Raw genomic sequence first — 25448 nt, forward strand, 5'->3', positions numbered from 1 at the left:
CATGTACGTATATATATACACAAATGTGTAGGTGCGATCAACGATGCCAATTGGGATCTGATGATGTCAAAGTGAGCAACTCTGCTCTTTCATTTTAAACACATGCAAGAGCCGCTGAGCCCATAAAAATACTGCATGAATATTCTGTCGACAGGGTTTTAAAATAAAGACTTCTATTTTTAGGAAGTTGTGCCAAAAAAAAAAAAAAAAAAAAATTCCCCCCCGGCTGCGTCCTTGGGTGGAAAAGCACACTTGTCAAAAGCAGCAAAGAAAATAGGTTGTTGGACACCCACTGGTGTGGTTAACATGACGAACAGCCTCGCTGAGCCAGAGAACACAAGGCATTGTGTGTGTAAAGAAGAAAAAAATGATTCGATTAGAGGAGAATCTAATTAGATCATACGTTGGAGACGATAAGCATCCAGAGTTTGACGCACAAGGCAGCGTCAAACCCTGCTTCCTATTGGCTCGTCCGTCTCCACGTTTTCCCTCGAGCGTGACTGACAGGTGAGATTCAGGAGGACGACAGGAGGACCAGTCAGCAGCACATGGGTGTGAACACACACACACACACACACACACACACACACACACACACACACACACACTGTATATACCTGTATCTATAGGTCAGCTGAAGTCGACCATAATCACGTTTGGGCTTACAAGGTTTTTTTTTTTTTTTTTTCTCCGTTTTTGGCAGTTTCAGCACGTCGGTCAACTTGATGGCAAGCTTCAAAGGATCTATAACTGTGTGCATGTGTGTTCGTCTGTGCACATGCGTGTGTGTGTGTGTGTGTCTGTGCAAGAGGTGCAATATATTGAGCACGGCAATGCAATGCAACACCGGCCGGCCACTGGGCTTCACAAAAGGGAACGACTCGGCTGGAGGAGAGCAAGACCCTGCCTCGTTAGGGGGGAGAGGGGAGCGACAGACCCGGGCGGGGAGTGAGGGAGAGAGCGAAAGGAAAGAAATGGACGCAAAGGAAAGTAAAAAGAGGAGGAGAAGAAGCCGGGGACAAAGTGAGAGGGAGAGACATGCCAGAAAAATCAATGCCGTGTCCACCAGGGATGTAATGTCATGGCTTTTTTTTTTCTCTCTCCCACCCTGTGGTATAATGGAGAGCCGCAGCCTTTTACTGCAGGAGTCACCTTGGCTAATGGAGGGAACGATGGATGGACAGACAGAAGGATGGAGAGGAGACTTAAAAAAAAGGCTAAAAAAACAAAACAAGGGAGAGCGCGTGAAGAAAAGGAGAACGAGAGCACAGAAAGCGGAAGAAAGGAACGACGTCGGGGGAGTCAAATGCAAACGGGGCAAAACGTTTTAGGGAAGGACGGATGGAGGGAGGAAATCAAATAAAGGAGGGGAGGGGTGGGGAGCCAGGAGGGACAGGTGGACTCGGGGGGAGAAGTGGATGGTTCGCAAAGAAAGTAGAACAAAAAGCCGAGAGCGGAGGGTGTAACAATTGTTGCGGCAGAGGACAGAAGGAAATGATGGAGGTGGGGGAGGGAAAGTGAGGCAAATCAAAACAAAGAGGGGGGGACGCGATGCGATAAAGCCGTGTTGAGGGGAGAAACAACGGAGTCGGGAACGGCTGAGGAAGGGGAGGAAGAGGAGGAGGAAATGACTGATCTTCATACGTCTCAGTCCCTCCAGTTAAAGCGCTCGCTTTGTAGGTCAAAGCAATTTTGCGCTGGCAAAAATCTTAGCGGCTGGAGGGGCGGGGAGCGGGGGGGGCGGGACTATTTTGCCGTCAACGCTGATTGATAAGACTTCATAGCGTTTGGCAGAAAACTGAAGAGCCGAGAGACAAGCGGTGTTTAACGAAAAAGAAAAGGAAAAAAAAAACAAAACACCCCTGTGCAGGTGGAAGCTCACTGCCTGGTGGAAAACTGAACAGTAAAATTTGCCTTTGTGTACAATGAAGCTGCTTCATGGCGCAGGAAGCTCAGACTCTGGGTGGATGATGTGGTGTTCTGCAGCCACACGCCTGGAAAACCTTTCGCTGCACGTGCTAAGAAAGGTAGTGCAGTTCCAGTAAAAGTACGTGGCTGGACTGGGAATGATTGAATTTGCTGGTTTCCGCATACAAAACGGACCCTACAGTCTGTCTACACACTGGCTGTGCTGGGTAATTAAGTCTTGTTGCATTTAATCACATCGCATTCACAGCGTACGGAGAGATGTTTTCCTGGTATCTGGCGGCTCGGATTTCGATCCCCTTTTCCCTGATCTCACGTCTGCGTTATTTCTGCTGTGATCCGTCCATCTAATTTTTTTTACCACCGCTGAAGTCTGGTCCTATAAAATAAAAAAAATCGGTAATGGAAACACCTAAATTTCGAGAAAAAAAAACTCTCAAATATAGCTAAAAGGTTTTCACGCTCACATGAGGTGTTTTTTTTTTTCAGACATATCGATGTAGATGTATATTGCAAAAGTGTCATGGAAACACTGTTTTCGCATTTGCGCGTCACCGGACATGACGTACGGGGGTCATGTGACCAGTGTGACTTCAAGTGAAAATGGCACGCTATGTTTGCACGGAGGAGGAGACGGAATATTTTTTTTTACAATTAATCAAAGAGAAAAATACAGCAACCATTCACCAAACAAAAAACAAACAAACAAAGTAATTCTTGTAAAATTTTGTGGGAGAATTACGGCTCATGCGCTTCGCACCGTTCAATGGAAACACCTGCAAATCGCAATTGTAGTTTGTTGAAATTTTAGAAATATCGCTTTTATTTTGCAAAAAACCTTCTTGCTATGTGTTAGCGTCGCTAACCACTGCGCTGCCTCGTCGCACATCCTCTCCAAATCTCACCGAAAACTTTGCCGTCACTTTCGCATTTTACGCCCTTCCGTTTCCCCCACAACGAGCGCGCAGAGTGAAAATGCTAATGAACAAGCACGAGCCAATATTAGCAATAGCGCTCTCTTCCCTCCACTATGCTTTATTGCGCTTTCACAGCACCAGAAAGGTCCGCTTTAAAACTCATAACGCCAAGGACGACAAGATGATGCGGCAAAAAACGGATACAAAAACAGCGCTTTGCTGCGATTGATGTCTGGCACCGCTCCTTTTGTCGTTGTCATCGTTGTTAGACACCGCGCAGGGGGCGGGGAGGAACACGAGGTGGGTGGGGGGGGTTGGAGCATGTCCGACACGACGAGGGAAGTGAGGATGAGATGATCAGCAGCCAAGCTGAACCCGGGAGCTGAGCGTTAAGTAGCAACAGTCGCATTCTTACACACACACACACGCGCGCACACACGGGCGCAGCAGCAGCAGCAGCAGCAGCAGCAGCAGCAGCAGCAGCAGCGTAAGCGGCAGTATGTGGCATCAAGTGCAGCCGCTTTCAGGTCCATTTAACTTAAGAGTAATAATCTCCTGTAGACTTTGGCAGCCGCATTGAACTTACATCACACTTGGGAGGGGAAACTAACCGGAGGAGCACATTTGCCTGTATCCAAACTGTGAATTACTGATCTGGAGCAAGAAACGCATTCATCAACGAGCAAAGCCGGGCTCCCGATGAAAAAGCGCCGCCGAGATCCCAGTAGTTCAAGGGCAGAGGGAGAAGTCCACTCTTTTTTCTTAAGTAACGCGCTCGGCTGATTATATGGATGTGCTGAACATAAATTAAGCCAGACTTTTTCTCAGGGAGAATTTATCAGGCGGCTTGGGTGAAATGTTGCGGCGCCGGTGCCAAAATCCAGCCCGGGCAAGGAGCGCTATTGAGTTGTCCGTTGGAGAAATTCCATCCGACATGACAGGGATACTTGCACAACGGCATTGGGGGAATTTGAAGGTGAAGAATTCAAGAACTGCAAAAGTTAGTGATGAGCCTGTTTTCGAGAACTTGCGCAGACATATGCTAAAGTTTTGAACAGCCAATTTGTGGTTTCTAAATATACCAAAAGACATTTCAAGGCCCCATATTTCAGATCTTTGGCACAATGAATTATCCAAAAACATTGTGTAGATCTCCAGAAAACGGCATATTTAGCCCTCTGTTTGTGGCCTGCTGCAGAAGCTCTGGGTTTTAGCCTCCTGCTTCTCCGGAAGGTTTGTTGGACCTTCCAGATGTTTGGAGGGGGTCAAAACAAGGATGGTCTCAGTGCGTGGAGTCAACATCTGGCTGAAAGTGGTGTTACTAACCTGGCAGCGGGAGGCATCAGCTCCCTTTGTGACATCACAAATGGTTGATTTCCCAGAATTGCGTTTCCGAACACTCTTTCTAAAGAAAAGATGTCAACACTTTTCTTACTCGTTCAGAGATCAATATGTGGATGGAGGAAAAAATGATGACGGGAAATGACAGAATAATTTGGGGTCTTTAACCAGTTATTAACTTGCTATTTAGACGATGTGCTTATGACAAAAAAAAAAACAAAACCCTAATTTGAACTTTGATGGCACATCAAGCCAAACTATTATTATTCTGACTTGTGGCGTCTCACGTTTCAATGCACGCTGTCTGAATAGGAAGAACACGATGTTGGCGCTTCTTCTCTCTGTTTCATTCAGCCAACAGAATATTGTTTCACGGCCTCTAGCAGCTCAGGGCTTTAAAAGCAAGGGGACATCCAGGACGACGGCTTCTGATTATCTTTATGGCTGCGATCACACCCGGCTGTGTTTTTCCATCCTGCTTGCCATCACTCTGTCCGCTGTGTCAGTCACGGCTAACAGAGCAGCGGCGGCCAAGTTGAATATTGCGCTGAGAAGATTTACACCGAGTCCAATCTATTTTTTTGGGTTTTTTTTGTTTACCTCACCGTTACTGCCCCTAAACTGTCCCACACAACCACGGCCGTCCAATCACATCGCGGCACTCTGGCATCCTGGGACGTAATGACAGAGCAGGGAGCCGTTGCTTCACTCGTCTGTCGATATCAAACGCATACGACGAGACATTTCATACTTCTTCACTCCGCTGTATTGCTCTCTGCAGGCCACACGCAGCCCTCGATCAGAGCGAGTTCAACACTCTTGCTCACGACACCATCACAGCATGCGGGGCAAACACAGGGCCGGTTGCTTAAATTAGCTCAATGCCGGTAGATGAACGTCTGCCCACGTGTTAGTTAGCGTTCTTCTAGCCGGGATCACGCCTCTACCCTTTAATTATCTGTTCCTTTTTACTATTAAGTGGCGTAAAATTGGGCAATATGTCTTCTTCCCACGTCCGAGGCGTCTGGCTATAGATCCGGCGTTTGGCTTTTCACGCGTCTCACATGATGACGAATTGACAGACGGCAAATTAAGGCGTGACAGCGACAGATAGCAGAGGCTGATTTTCTATCTTGAAAAGAGAAAACAAACAAAACAAAACAAAACAAAAAAAAAACACAACGGGAGCGCTGGCCAAGCGTTGCGTCTCGGCTCCTATCGAACATTCCCACGTCGGCCCCCGGTTGCTGTTTACTCCCAGGAGCCCGTCTAGCTTCCTATGCAGCGTCAGGCTGCATCGATCAGGCGTTATTGACGAGAGGCATCGATTGTGAGCAGGGCATTGATCACACTATTGGTGATTAGGACGTCATGAATAAATGACAGTGGGGGAGGAGGAGGAGGAGGAAGGAGTTATTGAGCCCACGAGTTTAGGGACAAAACCTCCCCGAACAGGAAGAGAGGATGAGGGAAAGAAGAGTGAGAATATCGGAGAAGGTGACGAAAAGGGTGTGAACGGATAATAGAGCATTGGTAATGAAAAATGAGGGGGGAAAAAAAACCCAAGGATGTAAATTTCAGAGAGCTGACTGGTGCTTATAAATTGAGTTTTGATGCCGTATATGTTTCTCTTATACATTGGGAAAATAGACAATCTGTACAAACTGCAGACTGTACGACACGAGCACATTCATTCCGTCTACACTGCATTAAATATTAAAAATGCACATCTGAAGTTCTTATTGCTACACCCCTCTGTTGGAGGGAAATTTCAAGATATCATGCATTATACATTTGTATTTAATTTTCATGTTCTGTGTATTTTTTTTCCTTTTTTGGTGAAAAACTACAGGGATGTAGGTTGTTTTTTTTTTCTTCTACACTATCGTATCGTACAACACTGTATTATATGGTACCGCCTCGCACTGTGCGCTGCTGTATCGTGTCACATCGTATCGGCATTGAATCATATCTGCCTGAAAGTTGGGTAATGCGCTAATCATTGAAATGAAACATAGATTCAAGACGACAGTGAGAGCAGGGCGACGGCGCGGTGCTTACAGGTTCTTGACAGCCACGATCCCCCTGAAAGCCTTCCTGGGAACCGCCTGGATCTGGTTCTCGCTGAGGTCTCTGAGAGGGAGAAAGACAGAGACACGGGCAGAAGGTGAGGACCACGGACCGGAAGTGCTCGACACGGCGACACACGGATTCATCCGATACGACGAGACCGAAAACATCTGATCCGTGCAACGTGAACACACACACACGCGCACACACACACACACACACACACACACACACACACACACACACACACACACACACACACACACACAGAGTCAATTACGCTGTGACATTTATGATCAGTGGAACAATTTGGTTGGAGGAACTTCAAAGACAAAAGGAAGCGTCAGAAATGGGTTGCTGGCTCTCGTCCGCCGGCTGCCTTGAAGTGCGCACGTGACCGATGGGAAGAAACAAGCGGCGCCAGCGAAGGAATGAATATGTAAAAAGTAACAGGGGAGCTCACTGCGAGGGTCGATTTAATGCCTCGTGCTCGCCTTTTTTTTAGGATTTTTTTTTCCCCCTTCCCTTTGACTCTTTTTTTATTTTTTTTTTGCTACGGCAGAAAAATGAAACAATCTCATCTGCAGTGCACTGGCTCAGTTTAATAGAACCATCAAGTCACATGTTTTTTATTCTCACTCGCTGCGATAAGTCCCTTCCTCTGCCTCTCTCTCACACACACACACACACACACACACACACACACACACACGCATGCAGATCCTCTTTCTCAACACTGTAATGAATACTGATATGAGAAATATTATCCTTGACATGACAAGACAGACCGGCCTCAACTCCATTAGTGTTGTTTGTCGAGAAGAAGGCGGCGCAAGCAAATGTAATTAGAGAGCAGGAGGGATGGGCGGGGGGGAGGGTCTCATGCATCAGACGACTTGTTCGCCCTACGCTCACCATATACACTTTATTGTTTTGTCTCCCGCATTGCTATTATAATGCATATTCCCTTCACCAGCATTTTCTCACAGTAAATTGCAGACAATTTACTGTGAACTCCCCGTGGCTGTGACGTCACAAATGGTAAACGTATCTAAAAATATATATATATAAAAAATGAGGAGGCAGCAAACAGAGGGCTAAATATCAAGCTTTCTGGAGAAATATAGGTTTGCTGATAATAAATTGTGTGAAGCTGCTTCCTGGGCTGTGAGGATTCATTAGTGCAAACCAGCTCTCAGTGACTCCACAAGCGAAAATAACCTGAAAATGGGAGCTTTTAATATTGAAATTTTTTTGCAAAACCCAGATTTTCTAGAGAAAAGGTAAATGCACGATGGCTCCAACCAGACGCACTCTCCGTCTGGGGATTTTTGCTGTTTGACCTTGACCGTGACTATGACACGCTCAAAACCCGCTCGCGTGCACTGAAGATGTGCTGACAAAGACACACAAACGGGTCAAGAGCATGAAAATCAGCCGAGCTCTCCGTGCAGAAAGGCAATTAAATTGGGCCCGTTCATAACGTTTTCTTGTCACGCCTCCTTGGAAGGATGCCTCTTTCTGATGTTTTATCACACACACACACACACACACACACACACACACACACACACACACACACACACAAGCATCATTCAGCCAATTGGCTGCTGTTTCTACAGCTCTGGTGAACCCTAACTGGTGAAAACTCATTTTGTCTAGTATTAATCTGGACATTCCAACCCTGAGTTTTATTTATTTATTTATTTATTTATTTCCTGGTTGTTTGTCCGTAAATGAGCGCTCCTGACTCAAGTGGCATTTTCTCAGCGCTCGCTGTCACAAAAGAGAACATACGCACACAAAACGGGGAAAAGTGACAGCATCTTTAAAGCTTCTGTTATTCTAGCTCTCCAAATGCACACGGCCTTATCATTAATGCATTCAAAAGTACCCGTAAGCACACGCCGACATGTATTAATAATGTCAACACAAAGTGAGGCCACACTGAGCCAGCGGTGTGTTTAGTCGACAGGTAAGCAGCTGTCCTTCCTCCTGCCGCCTCCGCGTGACTCATGCCTGCCGACCTTTGAGTCGGGCGGAGGCGATCGCTGGCAGGAGATTGGCCCGCGATCCTCCAAAGGACATTCTCTGATGGGCCGACCAAACACACACACACACACACACGCACACGCAGACACACACACACACACACATACACACACACACACACAGACACACAGACAAAGCAGACATGGATGATTTAGGTACAGAGACAATTTTTTTATTTAAATTTGTTTTTGCCAGTGCAGCCGCCTGTTTGCATTTCAATTTCAATTACTTGATTTTTCTCTTTCTTTGCCCCCCCCCCCCTCCATTTGTGCAACGTTTGAAGCCAGCGAGCGAGCGAGCGAGCAATTAATCCGTCCCCAAAAAATTCTATTAAAGAGACGGATGGCTGCTTGAATTATACATCAGTTCTATTAGGATGACAAATTCAGTAAATTATAGAGATACTGAGTATGAAAACAATGGGTGGCGGTGGGGGGTCTCAGAGGAGCCAACCAGAGGGGAGGGGTGGGGGGTGCGTGGCCAACAATGCAGAGTTCTGGAAAGTTCAAATCCCCCGGAAATTTAATGTCTGCTTTACATTTCAGGAGGGCGGAAAGACAAAGAAGACGTCCAGAAATGAAAAATAAAAAATAAAGGCAGCTGTAACGAAGAAGAGGAAAAAAAAAACTTCCCATATTTGTCTTCTAAGTGCTGGATAATTGATTGAAATATGACCAAATCTCTCCCAGACCCCCCACTCTCCCTCCTCCTTCCCCTATATACACACTCGTATTCACCACAAAGACCTCCCACCCTCAGTGCCCCCCCCCCCCCCCCCCCACGGCCGCAACCTCCCGTCTCTGGGCATCCTGACGCTCTGCGGTCCCACAAAGTCTGGAAGAAGTGAGGATGACGGCAGGATGCTGCGCTGAGACTCAGTGGTGGTGAGAGGAGACCAGCGCTGGTGGTGTGTGAGAGTTGCCATTCCACATGTGTGCGTAAGTGTGTGTGTGTGTGTGTGTGTGTGCACTCCCAGCTATCACCTCCTTCATATTAAGTTCCATTATTCATGTGAGGAGAATAATAACACCACCCAGGTCGCCCTTTTGCCACTTCGGATATTACTGTTAACCCTTCAAGGCACACGACAATACAACGCAGAGACACACACACACACACACACACACACACACACACACACACACACACACACACACACACACACACACACACACACACACACACACACGCAGGCACATGCAACATTTACGTTGCTTAAACGAGCGCTGAAAAGCCTCAGATGATGCAGATGGGAACTCCAAGAAAATGATGGGAAAAAAAAGCCCCACCCACGCACACATGCAGATATAAAACAGAGACGGGCGCGTCCATCAACAGGCTCTCGGTTTCAATCACAAACACACACGAAATTAACTTTCTCACCCTGCAAATTTTTTTTTTTTACTCTATTGTGAGCATGTGTGTGTGTGAGTGTGTGAGTGTGTGTGTGAGTGTGTGTGTGAGTGCGCGCCAGACATTAGACAGCCGCAGCCTCGGGCTGGTCCAGATATGAAGCGGAGCCACTCTGGAGCGCCAACCTGCAGGCAGCAGCCGTGTGACTCGTTCTGATTTGGCTTTTTGTTGTCGGGCAGCGGCGCCAACAGGAAGTCGCGGCTCCGGCCCCGCATGACACCGACACGGAGGGGGAGGGGACGTTAAAGGTCTATGAGTCAGGCGGCGCCGTGAGAGACGAGCAGCGGGCAGCGACGAGGAAGAAGAGTGTGTGCGTGCGTGTGTGCGTGTGTGTGTGTGTGTGTGTGTGTGTGTGTGTGTGTGTGTGTGTGTGTTGCTTTGATTGAAAGAGCAGCGGCTGTGATGCAACAAGCGCGGCGGGCGCGCCTTGGCCGAGCTCCAGGGGAGGAGGAAGCGGAGGAAGATGGAGGTTTCACGCTGCTTTATTCTGAAACCTGAGAGACTCCTAATGGAGCCGAGCCTCTTCGTCTTCTCACCTCCGTCCTCCTCTTTACTCACTTTATTTTTTTCTCCGTCTTACTCCCACTCTCACCCTTCTCCCCCCTGCCCCCACCGCTCCCCTGGGTGCTGTAACAGCATTTAATATTGTTCCATAAAGAGAGTAATAAATATCGACTGCTGGCGAGCTCATATTCCCCTTGTATGTTTATGTTTTTTTTTGTTCTATACCACCTGACGATGAGGGTGGGAACAAAGTCACGCGGCAGGTGTTACTGTACTCGGGGCCAACGATGGAATATGATTGTTAGGGTTAAAATGCAGTTTGACCTCCATTCACTTGATACTGATCCTCATTAATTTTTCAGCTTCCTTACAAGTAACCATCCAGGGCTCAGTGGATTCATTCCTCATGTCTCGCAGTGTTTGCTGTGAGAATTATCTCCTGCTAACTTGGTTTGTCGAATTTGTTAGCACTTTGTTCTTTTTTTTGTGTTTTTTTTCTTGTTGAATGTTTTTTCTTTTTTGTTTTGATGTGTGCTGCTTGACCTCAATGTGTGCGTGTGTTGTTGTTTTTTTAAATCTGGTTAAATAAAGGTGTAAAAAATGTTTAAAAAGTTGAGCCATTTTCAACAAAAACAAAAGATATACATATATAAAATAAAAACAACTTAAAAGTAGTTGGACGAAACGTCAATCCATCTTCTTCAAATGGGCTTTTAACTGTCAGTGTCGACACTCTGGGGCTTCCTATTGGACATTAGACACGCATCGCCTGCCCCCAGCGTTTAACTAAACTCCTGTGAAGTAAAAACTGAGGCGGGAGCTCCTCAAGCTGGACGTCCGGAGGTGACGGTGGCGACGGTGGCAATGTGTTTGTCTTGCATGATGAATTTGTGTTTTTCGCGTCATCTCATTACAGCTCAGAAATTGGTGGATGACCCGTTTTTTGCTGTTTTCTTTAAAAAAATAAATAGGACAGCCTTCATTTATCCTGCAAAAACATGCTGACCACAAACACTGCATTTTGGCATCGCCACCTGGCGTGCAGCGCCGCCGCGGCTCCGTGCATGAAAACATGGACCCGTTCCATCTCAGCCGCCGTCTCCTGGTGCTGGCTGCCTCCAAGCACCGCTGCCAGCCAACTGGAGTGGGGGGCGGAGGGGGATGATTCCCGCGAACACGCCGGTAATCCATACAACCGTGGGACGGTATAGCGGCGTTTTTTTTTCCAACGTCAAATTTTACAGGGAAACACAATTTTTCATCCTTGCGTTTTGTCACTGGCTTGGAATGAGGGTCTGTTTCTTCCTCTCTTGCCAGGCGTTCAATCACTCCCCCTCGCATCCATCACATACATTCTTTTGTTGACACGTCAAACGGAGAAAAAAATAATAGAAACAGAAAAAGAAAACATTGCCGCACTGGCTTTTCCAAGATATGCACTGGCTGGAATTATGCTCTCTGCTTCCTTTCCACAGTCCGATGTGGATTCTCCGTCAGGCCCTCGGACTCCGGTGTCCTTGCGACGTCTCGTAGCCCCTCTCGTTCAACCTTCCCCGCCCCTCCCCCGCCTCCCCTGGCTCCACTCACTGTGATTTAATTAAGGCTTCGCTTTATGAATAAAAATATTGCCCCTCCACCTATTGATCCGATGGGCCGGCCGGCCGGCTGGGCTGGGACGGGACAGAAGCTCCCACTTCCATTACACTGGCTCGACTTGTTTGTAGGTAGACAGGTGTGTGTGTGTGTGTGTGTGTGTGTGTGTGTTTACAAGGGGACTGCCTGTGCGTGGTTGTGTGCGTGTGAGCGTGCACGTTTTAGTGACTCATCAGCTCCGACGGTGGGGCTTGAGCATCTAAATCAAAGTAAGTGTTCCGCAAAAGCTCTCATGGGCCTTTGCAAATCCTTCATTAGGCGCGCAAACACACACACACACACACACACACACACCCGCACACGCACACGCACACACACCCACACCCACACACACGCATTCCTTAAATGCCTCCTCCTCCCTGTTACACACACCGCATCAGCATTATAAATAGACATTGTCTGCAGTTTCTTTTTTTTTTCTGCTTCTCCGCCCTCGCCCCCTCGCCCCCTCGCTCCCCCGCCACTCCCCCACCCCCACCCCCACGCACTTTCCCCCCTCCTCCCTCCATAAGGCTGTAAGTATCTATTATGTTTTGTCGATACTGTAATTAAATTGGACAGCTTAATGCAATTCTCTGTGATCCATAGGCCGTTATGGATATAAAAGCTTTTCTGGCCCCACGCCCGAAAGACGTCCAACAAATTTAGATGAGTTACCATCGAGGAAGAGGAGGAAGAGGAGGAAGAGGAAGAAGAGGAAGAAGAGGAAGACGATGAAAAAGGGAAGGAAGAAGAAGAAGAAAATATAGTTGGCAAGGTAACGGCGGCAGGGGCACTCATGCTCATTTGTATCTGGCTAATTCACTTAAATGTCCCAGATGCCATTTTATTCTAATGTATTTTCTTATTTGAATTGTCATCCGTGGGACTTAAGCGATATTACTACTCTGGCGCTCCTTCTTGTTAGTTCTTGCTTTATTCCCGGTGCTTTAGCTAAGCGTTATTGCAGGCTCTCAGGGACATTTATGGAGCTCATAAAACTTCGGCAGCAGAGGATCAAGACGCGGCATTAGAAGGGACACTGGAGCTCGGCGGTGGAGGGTTTGGGGGGGGTGGGGGACGTGGCTTAACGGGAAGACAAGAGGAGGTAGCGGCGGCCTGTTGAGCGGCCGCGGCCGCGGCGAGGACGGCGGGATGGAGCGGAGTGAGACGGATGTCTTTGTCTCAGGTTCTGGAAGGGATTCAGCATCGTGGAGGTCGAAGACAAAGAGCGGAGACACACTTCTGTGTTCACCCTTCGAAATCCCGACAAAGCCGCAATTTTTTTTTTATGGCCGGCAGTTGCACCGCCGAGGCCAATAAAGCAAAACCAGACGGCGAGCGGCTTCGTCAGTTATGAGATAAATGTTTGGACAGCGAAGAACAGCATGAAATCGGCCAGACGTTCATCTCCGATATGCGTAACCATGTAGCGCGAGCGGCCCTTCGTCGTCGCCGCTGATGTGAAAACAGCTTCGGGAAAGATGAGACTATCTTATTTCACATTGGATTTTTTTTCCCCCCTCTTATTCCTCTTATTAGCGCACACTTTTAATAATAAATAAAAGTCCTAAGCCTCGTGAGCAACATTTACAGGGATCTGCTGGCAATAAAAATGAATAACAATGAGCCTCTGTATTTATATCAAGGCCAGTTTCCCTTGTAAAGAGGCGGCCACACACGTGCCACCATGCATTCACAGTGGCTCAGGACGTGCACGAGAGAACGGAAAATAAAAGTGCGACACCAGGGGAGAGCGCGAGTAACATAAGCAACGCCGCTATGAAGTCTTACACACTGGGTCTTCATATTCCGTAGGTTAAATTACACAACACAATCACACAATCAAACACAATCTGCCAAATTTGAAAATTTCAACGTGAAAATGTGAAAGGTGAAACATTCATCGCGCTGATGAAGCTTCAGCAGCAGCAGCAGCAGCGGATCAAGACACATTTTCTTTGCCAAGCGGTTGAGGGATTTCTTTTTTGAGCACGTTCGGGGGCAACGGGCAGCTGATGCTCTCACACATTTAGTTCCAGGAAAAACGAGGCTGAAAACAGCAGCGACTAATTCACCGACCCGCCGCGTGCGCCTGCGGTCACGATGAATTTCCGTCCTGACGTTGACGGCGTGCGACAGCGGCGGGCGGACGGAGTGGGAAACCCGCCGACTCCACTCGCGAACGCATCGAAACAAATCGGCGGGGAGAGGATAAACTGGGGGAGGAATTTCACGGCCGCGCCGGATCCTCGGCGAGGAAGCGGGTTCGAGGCAACATGACGGGAGGGTTTAGGGACGGAGCCGCTTTTCATTTTAAGAATGGCCAAAGCTGCTTGACTAAGTGGATTTTGCTCTTCGGTGGGAAGCGGTCTCCTCTTTTTCTCTTTTTTCGCTCCCGGACCGACAGGCAGACAGACAGACAGACAGACAAACAGACAGACAGTGAGACAGGCAGACAGACAGGGCAGCAGTCTAGACCTCAGATTAAGGCCAAACAATCCGAGCCACTGTTGTCAGGAGTTCAGGCTTATTTAGATGGAGAGACGTGCAGTTGGATAAATATGCAGGAAAGGCAGGGAAATAATCTGGTTTGCAGCGGACCCGGCCCCGCTCTTCAAAGCACGTGTGGTCAGACCTTTAGAGCTGAACGGCCTCGGCCGCAGTGAAGAATGGTTATTGCGTAACTCATGCCATTAGGTGAACCCGACAACCCCGGGCCCCCGGTCTGAGTGGCTAAGTCATCATGGTGAATTGGTGGGGGGGGGGGGAGGGTGGCTTGAACATGTTTTCAAGGCGATGGAAAGATGAAAGAGGAGAAAGGTGGAGGGGACGGGTGGTAGTGGGTGGTGCTGACGGGGGGGAGGGGGGGGGGGGGTGAAGTTGCAGGTGACGGAAAAACTGGGAGATGCTGCAAAAAGAGGCACGAAGGGAAAACGGGTCAAATCGTTCCTGGATTTTTTTTTTTTTTTTTGCAGAGAAGGTTTGCGCAAAAGGATGGAAGGATGAATAGAGTAAAAGAGGTGTGGAAAAAAGGCAGCAGGAGGAGGAGGAGGAGCAAAAGAGCTGACTGGGCCGTTTTGGTTTTATACGCGTCTGGGGAGCTGCTGCACACATCCATAAATAATACACCGCAAATTAGCAGATTGGAAAGAGAAAGCGGGCTGCTGGAGGTGTGAGGTGCTGTGCGTGAGTGAGCGCGTGAGTGCGTGCGTGCGTGCGTGCACGCGTGTGTATTTCTCCATCGCTGTAGTCGCGCGTCTCGGGTGGTTGCCCAAATTGAAACAAGGTAGATTAAATTTTATTTAAAAGTGAAGCAGCACTGGAGGCGCCGCTGAGTTGACGAGCCGGCGCCGGCAAAGAGACGCGAGCTCAGCCCCGCGTCTCGTACAGCGTGCGTGCGTGTGTGTGCACGGCATCGCCCCCGGTTCTGATCCGTCTCTCAGCAGGTCAGCGTTGTCAAGGTTACTGCAGGCCCCCTTTTTTTTTTTTGCCGGCAGACCAATTAACTTTTCGCTGGGAGACGGAAGAGAACAGCGGCAGGTGTCTCAACATTCGGCTCTTTTGCAGGGAGAGAGGAGGCTGTTTACACACACACACACACACACACACACACACACACAGTGTGTGTACCTGTGTGTGATGTTTGTATATTTCAGACCGAAAATAAACAAGCGAGTGGAGGGGAAGGACGTGCACACCATGCGGGAAGTGAGGGGGGAGAGACGCAGCGGTGCTGCGCTCAAAGCCTTGCGGTGGAGGGGAAGTTTGGCAAAACTGGGAAAGCCGACTTGGAAATAAATAAGAAAGAAAGAAAGAAATGAAAATATCAACATTTCGATATTTGAACGCTGCCGCTTGGTTATCAAATACGAGGCAGACAGAATATGTGATACCTATCTGTTTTTCAGAACATCTGAGCAGATTTGCATGGCTAATCATGACAAAACTCTCCTTAGCGCCAGGGAAAAGCGGATTTAGCCCTCTGTTCACAGCCTCCTGCTAAAAAAACTGATACTTTAGGGCAATGGATGGGAATAAACGGGCAGGTGTGAGGCAACCTGAGGAATGGGACAGGACTGGGGGTCTTATCAAGACCTCGGGGTGAGTTTCGCGGAAGCAGCTGTGCGTTTGTGATGTCACAAAGGGCTTGGTTACAATTTATATGTGTAGTCGTAATAGTGTTTTTTCCATTTATTTATTTATATTCTTCATTTCAGGCAGTTAACAGAAAGAATAGAGATACGATTAACTGTTAAAATGGTGAGGACCACTGTATCTAATATGGGACCTTTAAGATTTAAAGGGCCAACGTGGAGGTCAAGTCGTATTTTTTCGAGGGACCGCCAATGTTTTCGTCCACTTTGAGACTCTGCTAAAAGCCTGCAGGGACCTCTGAGGACATAAATTATTTCTAAAGTCTGAATTATTTTTCAACGCCTCCCGACAAAAAGTTCTGCTCCACAAAGTGTCAAATGACCAGGAGTAAAGAGTAAATTGCAGGCCGGCGAACTTCACAGAGCCGCAGTTTAACACCGCGTGCGCTAAAAGAAAAATCCAGAGCAGCCAAGACTCGAAATTTGTGGAATAGGAATGTGAGGTGTAATTCAATCTGCGTCGCACTGTAAGGACAAGAAAAAAGGGGGGGGGGGAATGGTGTCCCTTTGATGACTTGCAGCAGGGAGGCCGAATAAGGCAGCGGCGGCCGGGCAGTGGAGGGGCAGAGCCCGTACAAATGGTTTCATGCTGGTGAAATACGGCGGTCCTGATGGTTAACAGAGCAGACTGTCATCCTGCCTTCACCGGCACTGGCCGCCTAATTCCTCTGACAGCGGCTACTGGCTGCTGTCTCCTTAGCCTGAGGGCCTGTCTGCCTCCGAGTGTGTGTGTGTGTGTGTGTGTGTGTGTGTGTGTGTGTGTGTGAAAGACAGAGAGCGAGGGAGTGTGAGAGAGAGATATATATTAGAGAGATGGAGAAAAAGAAAAGGAATAAAAGAGACCAGGGAGGAGGACAGCACCATTGTGTGTGTGTGTGTGTGTGTGTGTGTGGTTGCTATGCTGTCTCCAGGCCCTAATCTCTTTAGTACGGCCTGTGATCCAGTTAGAAACAGCAAGTGGTTAATGTCATGGCTAACTGGAGGAGAGGGATCTCCGCATTTTGTCCTTATAAAAAAGGGGTGTGTATGCATGCGTGTGTGTGTGTGTGTGTGTGTGTGTGAGACGCAGCTGACTGAATCCATTTCTTTGCTGCATCTTTCAGTGTCTACCAGAAAAGAAACGTGTTTGTGCACTTGCTGCACAGAGTTATGTTACCAACCGTGTGTGTGTGTGTGTGTGTGTGTATGTGTTTATGTGTGTGTGCGTACGTGCATGTACATGTGTTCTAAAGGGCAGCCAGGTCCTTCAGGGCTGAGCGGATCCAGATTCTTCCACCTGCGGTTCCTCTGTCGCAGGTGCGCGGGACGGATTGTTGAGCTAATTTGTGTTTCGGCAGAACAAATGAAGAAAAGGACGAACAAACCACAAACTTCTTGAAGACGGTCTAACGAGAGTGTTTGATGAACACGGAGAAGATGCGACGGTCGTGGGAGGTCGACAGCGTCTCTTACATATGCAGGGAGTTTTACTTTCTGCACTTCTCTGAGGCTGAAAGTTTTGCTCTGTTTTTAAAATGCCGTGTATTTGATCCCGGGCACGTCTGATTTAAAACGTTGAGATCATATTTTAATCTTCAGTTCAGTTTGTGGTGCATTGGCTGCAGAATGCAGATGGATGTTGTAAATGTGCTCCGAGCTGTCGGGGGCCTGATTAATATGGACGCGGTGATCAGCAGTTTTGTCACACGAGGAGTGGTGGTGGGGGGGGGGCAAACTGCGGCTTAACTCACCCGCCGCGATAAAAAAAAAACAAAAAAAAACACGATGACGCCAAAGGAATGACGAGCACTTAGTGACTAATGGCCGCTCGCTCGCTGATATACACGTGCATATAAAGAGAGAGGCGTTCTTTTTCATTCTCGGTTCATTCTCCTCTTTTACATCCATCAGGTTTTCTCCAGAAACTCCCGGCACAAAATAAAACACGTTCCCTTCAGAAAACCGCAGCACACCATCCGTTCCTTACAGACAGGTGTGCTAAAAAAAAGAAAAAGAAAATGACTTTGAGAATGTAGTCCGCCTCAAATACGGCAGTATGGAAATCCTTCATGCCCAGGCAGGTCTGCATGCAGGGGAATAAAAGATGCGCACGGACAGACAGAAATTGAACCAAATCCTCTCCTCCCACCCAATCACGCTGCATCGCAAATCAGCGACTCCGCCGTCAATTCAGGGGCCCCATAATGTGGCATATAGCATGTGTGCGAGCAAGTGTGTGTGTGTGTGTGTGTGTGTGCGCGCGTGCGCGTGCGTGCGGGTGTGAGCAGAAGAGTGTGTTTGCATATTATAGTCGGTGGAGAGGATGGGTTGGGGTTGGCGGGGGGGTAAGAGATGATTTAGGAGTAATGAGAGCCGGTAAAATCACGGTGCCTTGCAGCATTATGGGACTAAATCTAATCAGCTAATGGAGAGGAGGGGAGGCGGGAGGGTCGGGGAGTGGAGGGGGAGGGGGGGGGGGTCTGCTGCAGTAGTTGGGGGGCAGGGTGGGGGGGTAAAGAAGGGGGAGGGCGGCGGTGGCAGGAATGAAGGTTGAGGACGGAGGACGAGAAAAGCAGAAAGAAAGAAGGGAACGAAGTGAAATGAAATCCAGCCGTCTGTTTTCAACACTGAGCTCAGGGTCGCCGGGGGGTCTGCTGGAGCCTCTCCAGGATGCCATAGGGTGAAGGCAGGGCGACACCCTGGACGAGTGGCCAGTTCGTCGCAGGGCCACATGGAGACAAACGAGCATTCGGCAGTTTAGAGTTTCCAGTTCGCCTCACATGCATGTTTCTGGACTGTGGGAGGAAGCCGGAGAACACGGAGAGAATACACACACACACACACACACACACACACACACACACACACACACACACACACACACACACACACACACACACACACACACACACACACACACAGGGAGAACATGCAAACTGAAAAACAGAAAGGTCCCAGGAATCAAACCACTGCACCACTCTGTCACCCTGAAAATATTCCTGAGAGTGAAATGAAAATAATCATCAAAAAGTTTGGAGAGATCGTGATGCGAAAGGAGGAACCGACCCTGCTCCGATGTTTCAGTACGAAAACGTCACCCTCGTGTCTCTGCCACCTTCCAACACAGTGAGTTTTCAATCCATTTGAGGAAGCGAACTGATCTTTTGACCATGGAAATAAACAAAAATAAACTGCGTCCACCGTGCAGCAGACTAACAAACCCACTGCGTCTGGGCAGCCTTCACAGCCGTCGCACTCTCAGCTTTTTTTTATCTTTCTCTCCCACGGCCGCGCACTATTTTCACGACTCCGGAGCCTGCGGATCAAAATCAATCAGCAGACAGTCCGCAATATCCGGGTCTCGTTCGAGTGGGCTGGAGATCCGGACGGCGGAGGAAAGTGCGACGGGGACCTTGGACGAGGTGGCGCGAGCATTTAGCGGAGCCACGCGGCCTCGGTGCGACACTGAGGGTCAACAGGACCCTCGTCTGCAGATTTCGCCGTCGCGGCGTTGGACACACGGCCGCGTTAATCCGGAGTCACCGACCGCCTTTGACCTCATAGAAACCTGAACTCAGCGGCATCACATGTCACCCTAACTCCTAAATTGGCCCCCTTTCACATCCAGAAGCTCGAGAAGAAAAAGAGAAATGGCTCCCCTCCCCGAAATGCTTTGGCCAAAGCTCCTCAGGAGGGCACTAAAAACCTTTCTTTCTCCTATAAATCCCGGTGAGATGATTGCCGGGCCCTCGCGTCGTAAATGATGCGTCCGCGTCTCGAGTTTCGCTCTTTAATTCGCAGGTCGGCAAAAAGAAACAAAAAGGTGCAACGTTACCCTGCGGCCAATCACGGCCAAACTGCTGCGTCTTTATGAGGACGCGTACGTTTTCTGATGCCTGCAAAACGCGGATGGGGCCCCTGACCTGCTGCTGCCGCCGCTGCTGCTGCTGCAATCATTCAGCCGTCGCAGTTAGTGGAGGAACAGGAAGGTAAGAAAATGATGAGTTTAAAACGTGGCTGGACTCGGCAGATGACGTTTTTCCTTGGAGAGTTCAGGAAATGTTGACAGTGGGATTTGACGAAACTGTTTTCATGGCTTTTTTCCCAATGCGTTTAAGGCTCCCATAATACACAAACTAAAATGTTTAGCCCTGTGTTTACAGCCTCCTACAAAAATACACAGTAAGAAGTGTAACTAAAAAACAAAACTAAAAAAAAATTCCTAAAATCACAGGAAGACTCAGTGACACTGCTATCTCGATTGACCTATTAATAAACAAATGTGCGTATTTAGCCCTTTGTTTACAGCCTCCTCTCAAAATGCTGAGTTTTAACTTCCTGCTAAAACTGATGCTTTGTTAGACCCTCCAGGTGTTTGGAAGGAGACAAAAGAGCGGCGGCCTCAGACGGTGGAGTCAGCAGCTGGATGGAAAAAAAAAAAAAAAAGATAATTTCTCTCTGTGACATCACAAAGGGTTGACCTCCCTGAACGTAGCTTACATGTTCAGAAATGGTGAAGTAAGAGGACTCACTGTTAGAAAACGACGGCTTTTGCAAATCGAGCGGGTCGGGTGAAACTCCACCCACAGGAGTTCAAACCACACCCCCGCAGGAGGAGCCAGTCCGCCGCGGCTTATTATTGTTCCCCGCCCTCGCCAGGAGGTGGCGCTGCAACGCCGCTCTTGGCACGGGCGGCACAATAATCACGGGCGATTCTGAACGCTGTCCGACCTGATGAAGGCCTCTTCTGGGGAATCTTTCCCAAGCTCATTTCCATTTTCTCAACCTCATGTTTATTAGCGGAGGGGAGTGAGCAATTTCCCCCTCGCCTGATTGAGGGACACACACACACACACACACACACAGACTGTGCGTGCCTGTTGAATGCTCTCGCGGGAACATAATCCATTGTCAGAGGTGATTTAGCCGCCGATGACGGGAATGAGGACGATCCAGGTTGCATAAATAAGAAATTAAGCCGTGACAGCGAGACTGAGGGAGCGTCGCTGTGTTCGGCACCGATTGTCATTTGTATCAGGGTGGTCGAGGTGGTGGTGGTGGTGGTGGTGGTGGGGGGGGAAGCTTTATTAGCGCGGAGCCACGCTGACAAGCGAGCAGACGTCGCGCCGCTGCATAATTTCCTGGTTAAGTGCCTCCCACATTCAAAAACTGTCGGGCGTAAATCAAACACGCCCGGCCTGCTAAACCGACGCGTGCGAGAGGCGGAGTCGGCGAACTGATGGAGAGGACGATGTCTGAGGTTTCGTTTCTCTTCCTCGCACTCTTTTTTTTTTTTTATCCCCCTCCATCCACACCTGTTGCGAGTTCCCCCCCCCCACCCCCGCTCTTGTGTCTTTTCAGAGCGTCCGCCGCATCGCTCTCTCTTCTTCCTCTGCTCCGAGGCAGCGGAGACGGAGGCGTGGAGGGATGTGTGAATCATTATCCTGTTCACCCCGTGACACCCAGGAACTAATAGGCTTCCAGCAGGGAATATACACGTATACGTGTGTGTGTGTGTCTGCATGTGTGTGTGTATGTAAGAGAGACACACACAGAAAAAAAGGAGACAGGAATAAAGGTTGTGTAATGAAAACATCCCTTCATTGTCGTGTTTTTCTCTCTCTCGTACGTCGTTTGTTTTCCTTCGCCCCGACATAACACCTTCAAACGAGCCGCATTGTGTAAAAAGAATCCACACGCGTGTTTTGCGTAGGGGGCGTGTGTGTGTCGTTTGTGTGTGTTTGCACAAATACTCGAGAAAGTCTCTCTGTGCGTGTGTGCGTGCGTGCGTTTCTCATTTCCTCCACGAAGAGATTAGGGCCGAAGAAGAGCAGCATTATCAGACAGCTGGAAATGAGATCTCGGTGGGGCGGCTCCGACTCCTCCGTCCTTCTTTTCATCCCCTTCTTCCACACCTCCTCCTGTCCTCCTGCTCCCCTTTCACCTCCTCTACTCTCCCCATTTCAGCGCTCCATTCAAGTTTGGCCGCTTTGTCCCTTTTCTCCGCCGCTGCCTGTTAACGTTGCGGCTGAAGGCTAACGGCTAGCGGCTACAGTGGCTAGCTGGCCGCAGACAGCAGCTAATTCCAAAGTGATTTGTTTTTTTTTATTTAGCAGACAAGTTGCTGTTTTAATTTCTAAATGATGTGAAACAACTTTGACCAAAAAGTCTTTGCTGAGCCTGGGTGCCCTGGGCTGCGTTTGTGTTTGTATTTTCCCCCCCAGGAAGTTGTAGCCAAACAAAGTTTACTACCATCTCCAATCAAATCAGTGAGAGTGAAACATAAAGAGCGCACACACACACACACACACACACACACACACACACACACACACACACACACACACACAAGAATGTGATACAGGAAATTCTTTCTCCCAACGTGCAACCCTCTTTTCTTTCACTTTCCTGTGTGTGTGTGTGTGTGTGTGTGTGTGTGTGTGTGTGTGTGTGTGTGTGGTGTCTGTGGGAGTGTGATTGTTTGGTCTGCTGATGCTATCTGTGCCTGTCTCATTGACAGAACGGAAGGAAACAAGCAGTAAATCACACTCACAACACCCGGGCTCGACTAACTCTTCATGCTGGGCGCGGCAACTGTTTGAGGGCGTGGACGACGGTGTGTTTACGATTGAGGTTAGCTTGGATGCTATGGTGGTATTTTTTTTTTTTTCTTTTAGCTTAAGAGAAAATTTAAAAAAAAAAAATTTGTGCTGGGGATTAAACAGTTTCTCAATGACTGTTATGCCAAATGCAGTGACACTTGGTACAATACAGTAAATGTGGCTCGCCAAATCGAGCAAAATCGAGCTCGCAAAACATACAGGAACCAACGTGACTGCTCGACTTGATAGACGCTTCTCCCTTATTATGGGCTGTGTGGACCTGGTAAATATTCCACCTGGCCTGGCGGGTTAATCCACTTCTAAGTGCCTCACACCGTCTTCATCTCTCCTCCTCTCAGTGCGTTCATCGTCTCCGCGTGAGAATTTATCAACTCCTAAACAGCGTCCCGGCCCGCGCGGCGACAATATAACAGTCGGCGCAGGTGCTCGGCTGCAATCTTTCACTCGCGTTGCACTCCGTCCCATTGCACACGTGCACCCCCACCCCATCTCCCACCTCCACCTCCACCTCCATCTCCGCCGCCACCGTTTCGATTTGTCCGCCAATGACTGTAAATGTTTAATGCTCTTCTTCTCAGACGGGCTTGAGAGTGAAAAGCCGCTGAGATTACATGTGGCGCCGTCGGCCATGTAGACACTAATCAAATATACGATCCCTGTGGCAGGTCTCGATAGGCTCGTAGTGCGGCAGGCAGAGGGAGATTGAGGCAGGCGGCGGCGGAGAAGTGGCGCATGGAGACGGAGCAGTTTGACCCGTTGGAGGGGAAATATGTGGGAGGGTGGAGAGATGACGGGAGGAGGGAGGTGTGACTATAAAAAAAAAAAAAATACAGAGCAAGCAAGCGCACGTACACGGCCGCCCGTCTTAAAGAGACGTTCATAAATCACCTCCATCTAAATGTTAATAAGTGGCAAATGGCACGTTTGAATAGGTTAAGTGGCGCGGCTGAATTAGTGCGTCTCATGTGGGCGCCGCCGTAAAAAGCCCATAATTCCACAAATATCATTTGTGTCAAACAGCAGAGCACAAGATGGCTTAGCCGCCCGCGCACGGCCAAGTTTCACTCGAGGGGTGAAGCCCAGGAAGTGTTTCATCCGATGAAGAAGTCGGGGACGCCCCGTCATGGGGCCAATACGGCAAATACCGGGGACGTACTGGCAGCGAGATCCGATAGTACAACAATACTGTGGTACAATATTTATTGAGATAAACAATAAAAACAGAGGGACATTAACACAAAATATCAAAAAAGGGAAATCCAAGGCAAAGCCTTCACTTTAAACGGCTGTCTCATAGAGAAACAGTTTAAAACATGTGGGCTGCAGCCTCAGCCGTCATCAGGGTGCCAGACAGGACAGGACTTGAGAAAAGCGCCTATTGGATTATATTCAACAGAGACGAAGGCTGACTGGTAAAAAAAACTAGCAAGGTGTTGCGCCTCACTTCTACTTGTATTTCATTATTCTTTCAGATTTTTTTTGTTTTTTCCTTACTGGAACATTTGCAATTTCAGCAACGTCAACACATGCAGAGTAACTGCACAGAGTGCAAGGGCTGATGGGTAGGCATGGGCCCATACTAACTGTACTTCCTGTTCCCCTCCACTCTGCCATCATTTCAGAGCAAAATCAACTCCACTTTTTGCCCAGTTTGAAACCATCATCAGTCCTCCACCGAGCGACTTCATATGCTAAAATGAACAGAAAATCTCCCAATTCCCGTTATGTAATTTACCTGCTTGGGACAATTTGGTGCCTCTTGAAAATCACCCCGTGCTCAATAACTGGACGGTTACGTGGCAACCCAATGCGGCTCACCAGCTGGTGTGCACGTGACGTGGATGGAGGCTCACCTGACTCCGAGGGGCTCCGGCACAACCGGCCGAGAATATTTGTCAATTCTGCAGGGTGTAAAATTAATCTTCCCCTCCGCTGCAACTATATAACTTCTTTCCTTTTTTTTCCTCTAACAGCAGCGCTCAGCGAGATTCCCTCTGGGGCCGATTAAACTCTCAGTGTCACTTAGAGAGAGGTTGGAGGGAGTCGCGGGGGGGTTAAGTGGACCAGCTGAGCGCTAGACAGACAGGGGTAAATTACCGGCGTGACAAACTACTGTACAGCTTATACGAGTCCCCACTGTGGCTGTGCGGCACAAGGCCCTTCGCAGCCGTCGTAATATCTTCAAATTAAGAGCGCGAGGAGGCGCCGGGCGGCGTCGGAGGTGACCTCAGCGGCTGTGACAACAGGAGGGGAAAGGCTTGATTTATATGCACGGGCAGCCGGAGGGGTCACACTCAAACAAACGATCCCCCGGGCAGACGGAGACGGAGAGAAAGAGGGAGAAGGGAGAGAAGGGAGGTAAGGAAGGGCGCGGAGGAGAGGTCAGGGAGGTGGGCAGAGTGTGACGAAGGACACATGTAGAGTTGGAGAAGCGAAGCGAAGGAGAACGCAGGGACGGAGGGAGCGGGCGAAAGTATTAATGACAAGGATGAAAGGGGGGGATGGAGGGATGGAGGGAGGGACGGCGGAGAGTAATAGCAGCGTGTTCGCAGAAAATTGGTGAATGACCTCCTCGGCGCTTTGTGTTCCAGAGACAAAAAAAATAAATAAATGCCGGGAACTGAGGGGGTGATTAAATGGAGGGATATACGATCCATTTACATCATAACCAGCCGCATTGTAGTGAATTATCAACAGAGGTCACCCTCTGCACTAGTGTGTGTGTGTGTGGGTGAGATAAGTGTTCTTGTTCTCGTGCACGGTGAGGCCCACAATATGTCTTTTAATCAACAGACACTTTGACCCGTCCTTACTTCCAAAATAATTAATGAAAC

The 25448-nt window shown here is 48.8% G+C and overlaps 1 protein-coding gene across 1 annotated transcript in view; it reads right to left on the bottom strand.

Annotated features, from left to right (window-relative positions):
- slit3 (slit homolog 3 (Drosophila)) overlaps window positions 1–25448 on the bottom strand; it is a 206616-nt gene that overhangs the window by 86412 nt on the left and 94756 nt on the right. Inside the window, exon 5 of the mRNA XM_076012328.1 lies at window positions 6246–6317. Coding sequence (XP_075868443.1) covers window positions 6246–6317 — 72 coding nt within the window. The remainder of the gene's footprint in view (window positions 1–6245; window positions 6318–25448) is intronic.

Source organism: Nelusetta ayraudi, unplaced genomic scaffold (genome assembly GCF_046127955.1).
Source record: "Nelusetta ayraudi isolate G7.1 ecotype Tasmania unplaced genomic scaffold, CSIRO-AGI_Nayr_v1 ptg000005l, whole genome shotgun sequence".
Lineage (NCBI taxonomy): Eukaryota > Metazoa > Chordata > Actinopteri > Tetraodontiformes > Monacanthidae > Nelusetta > Nelusetta ayraudi.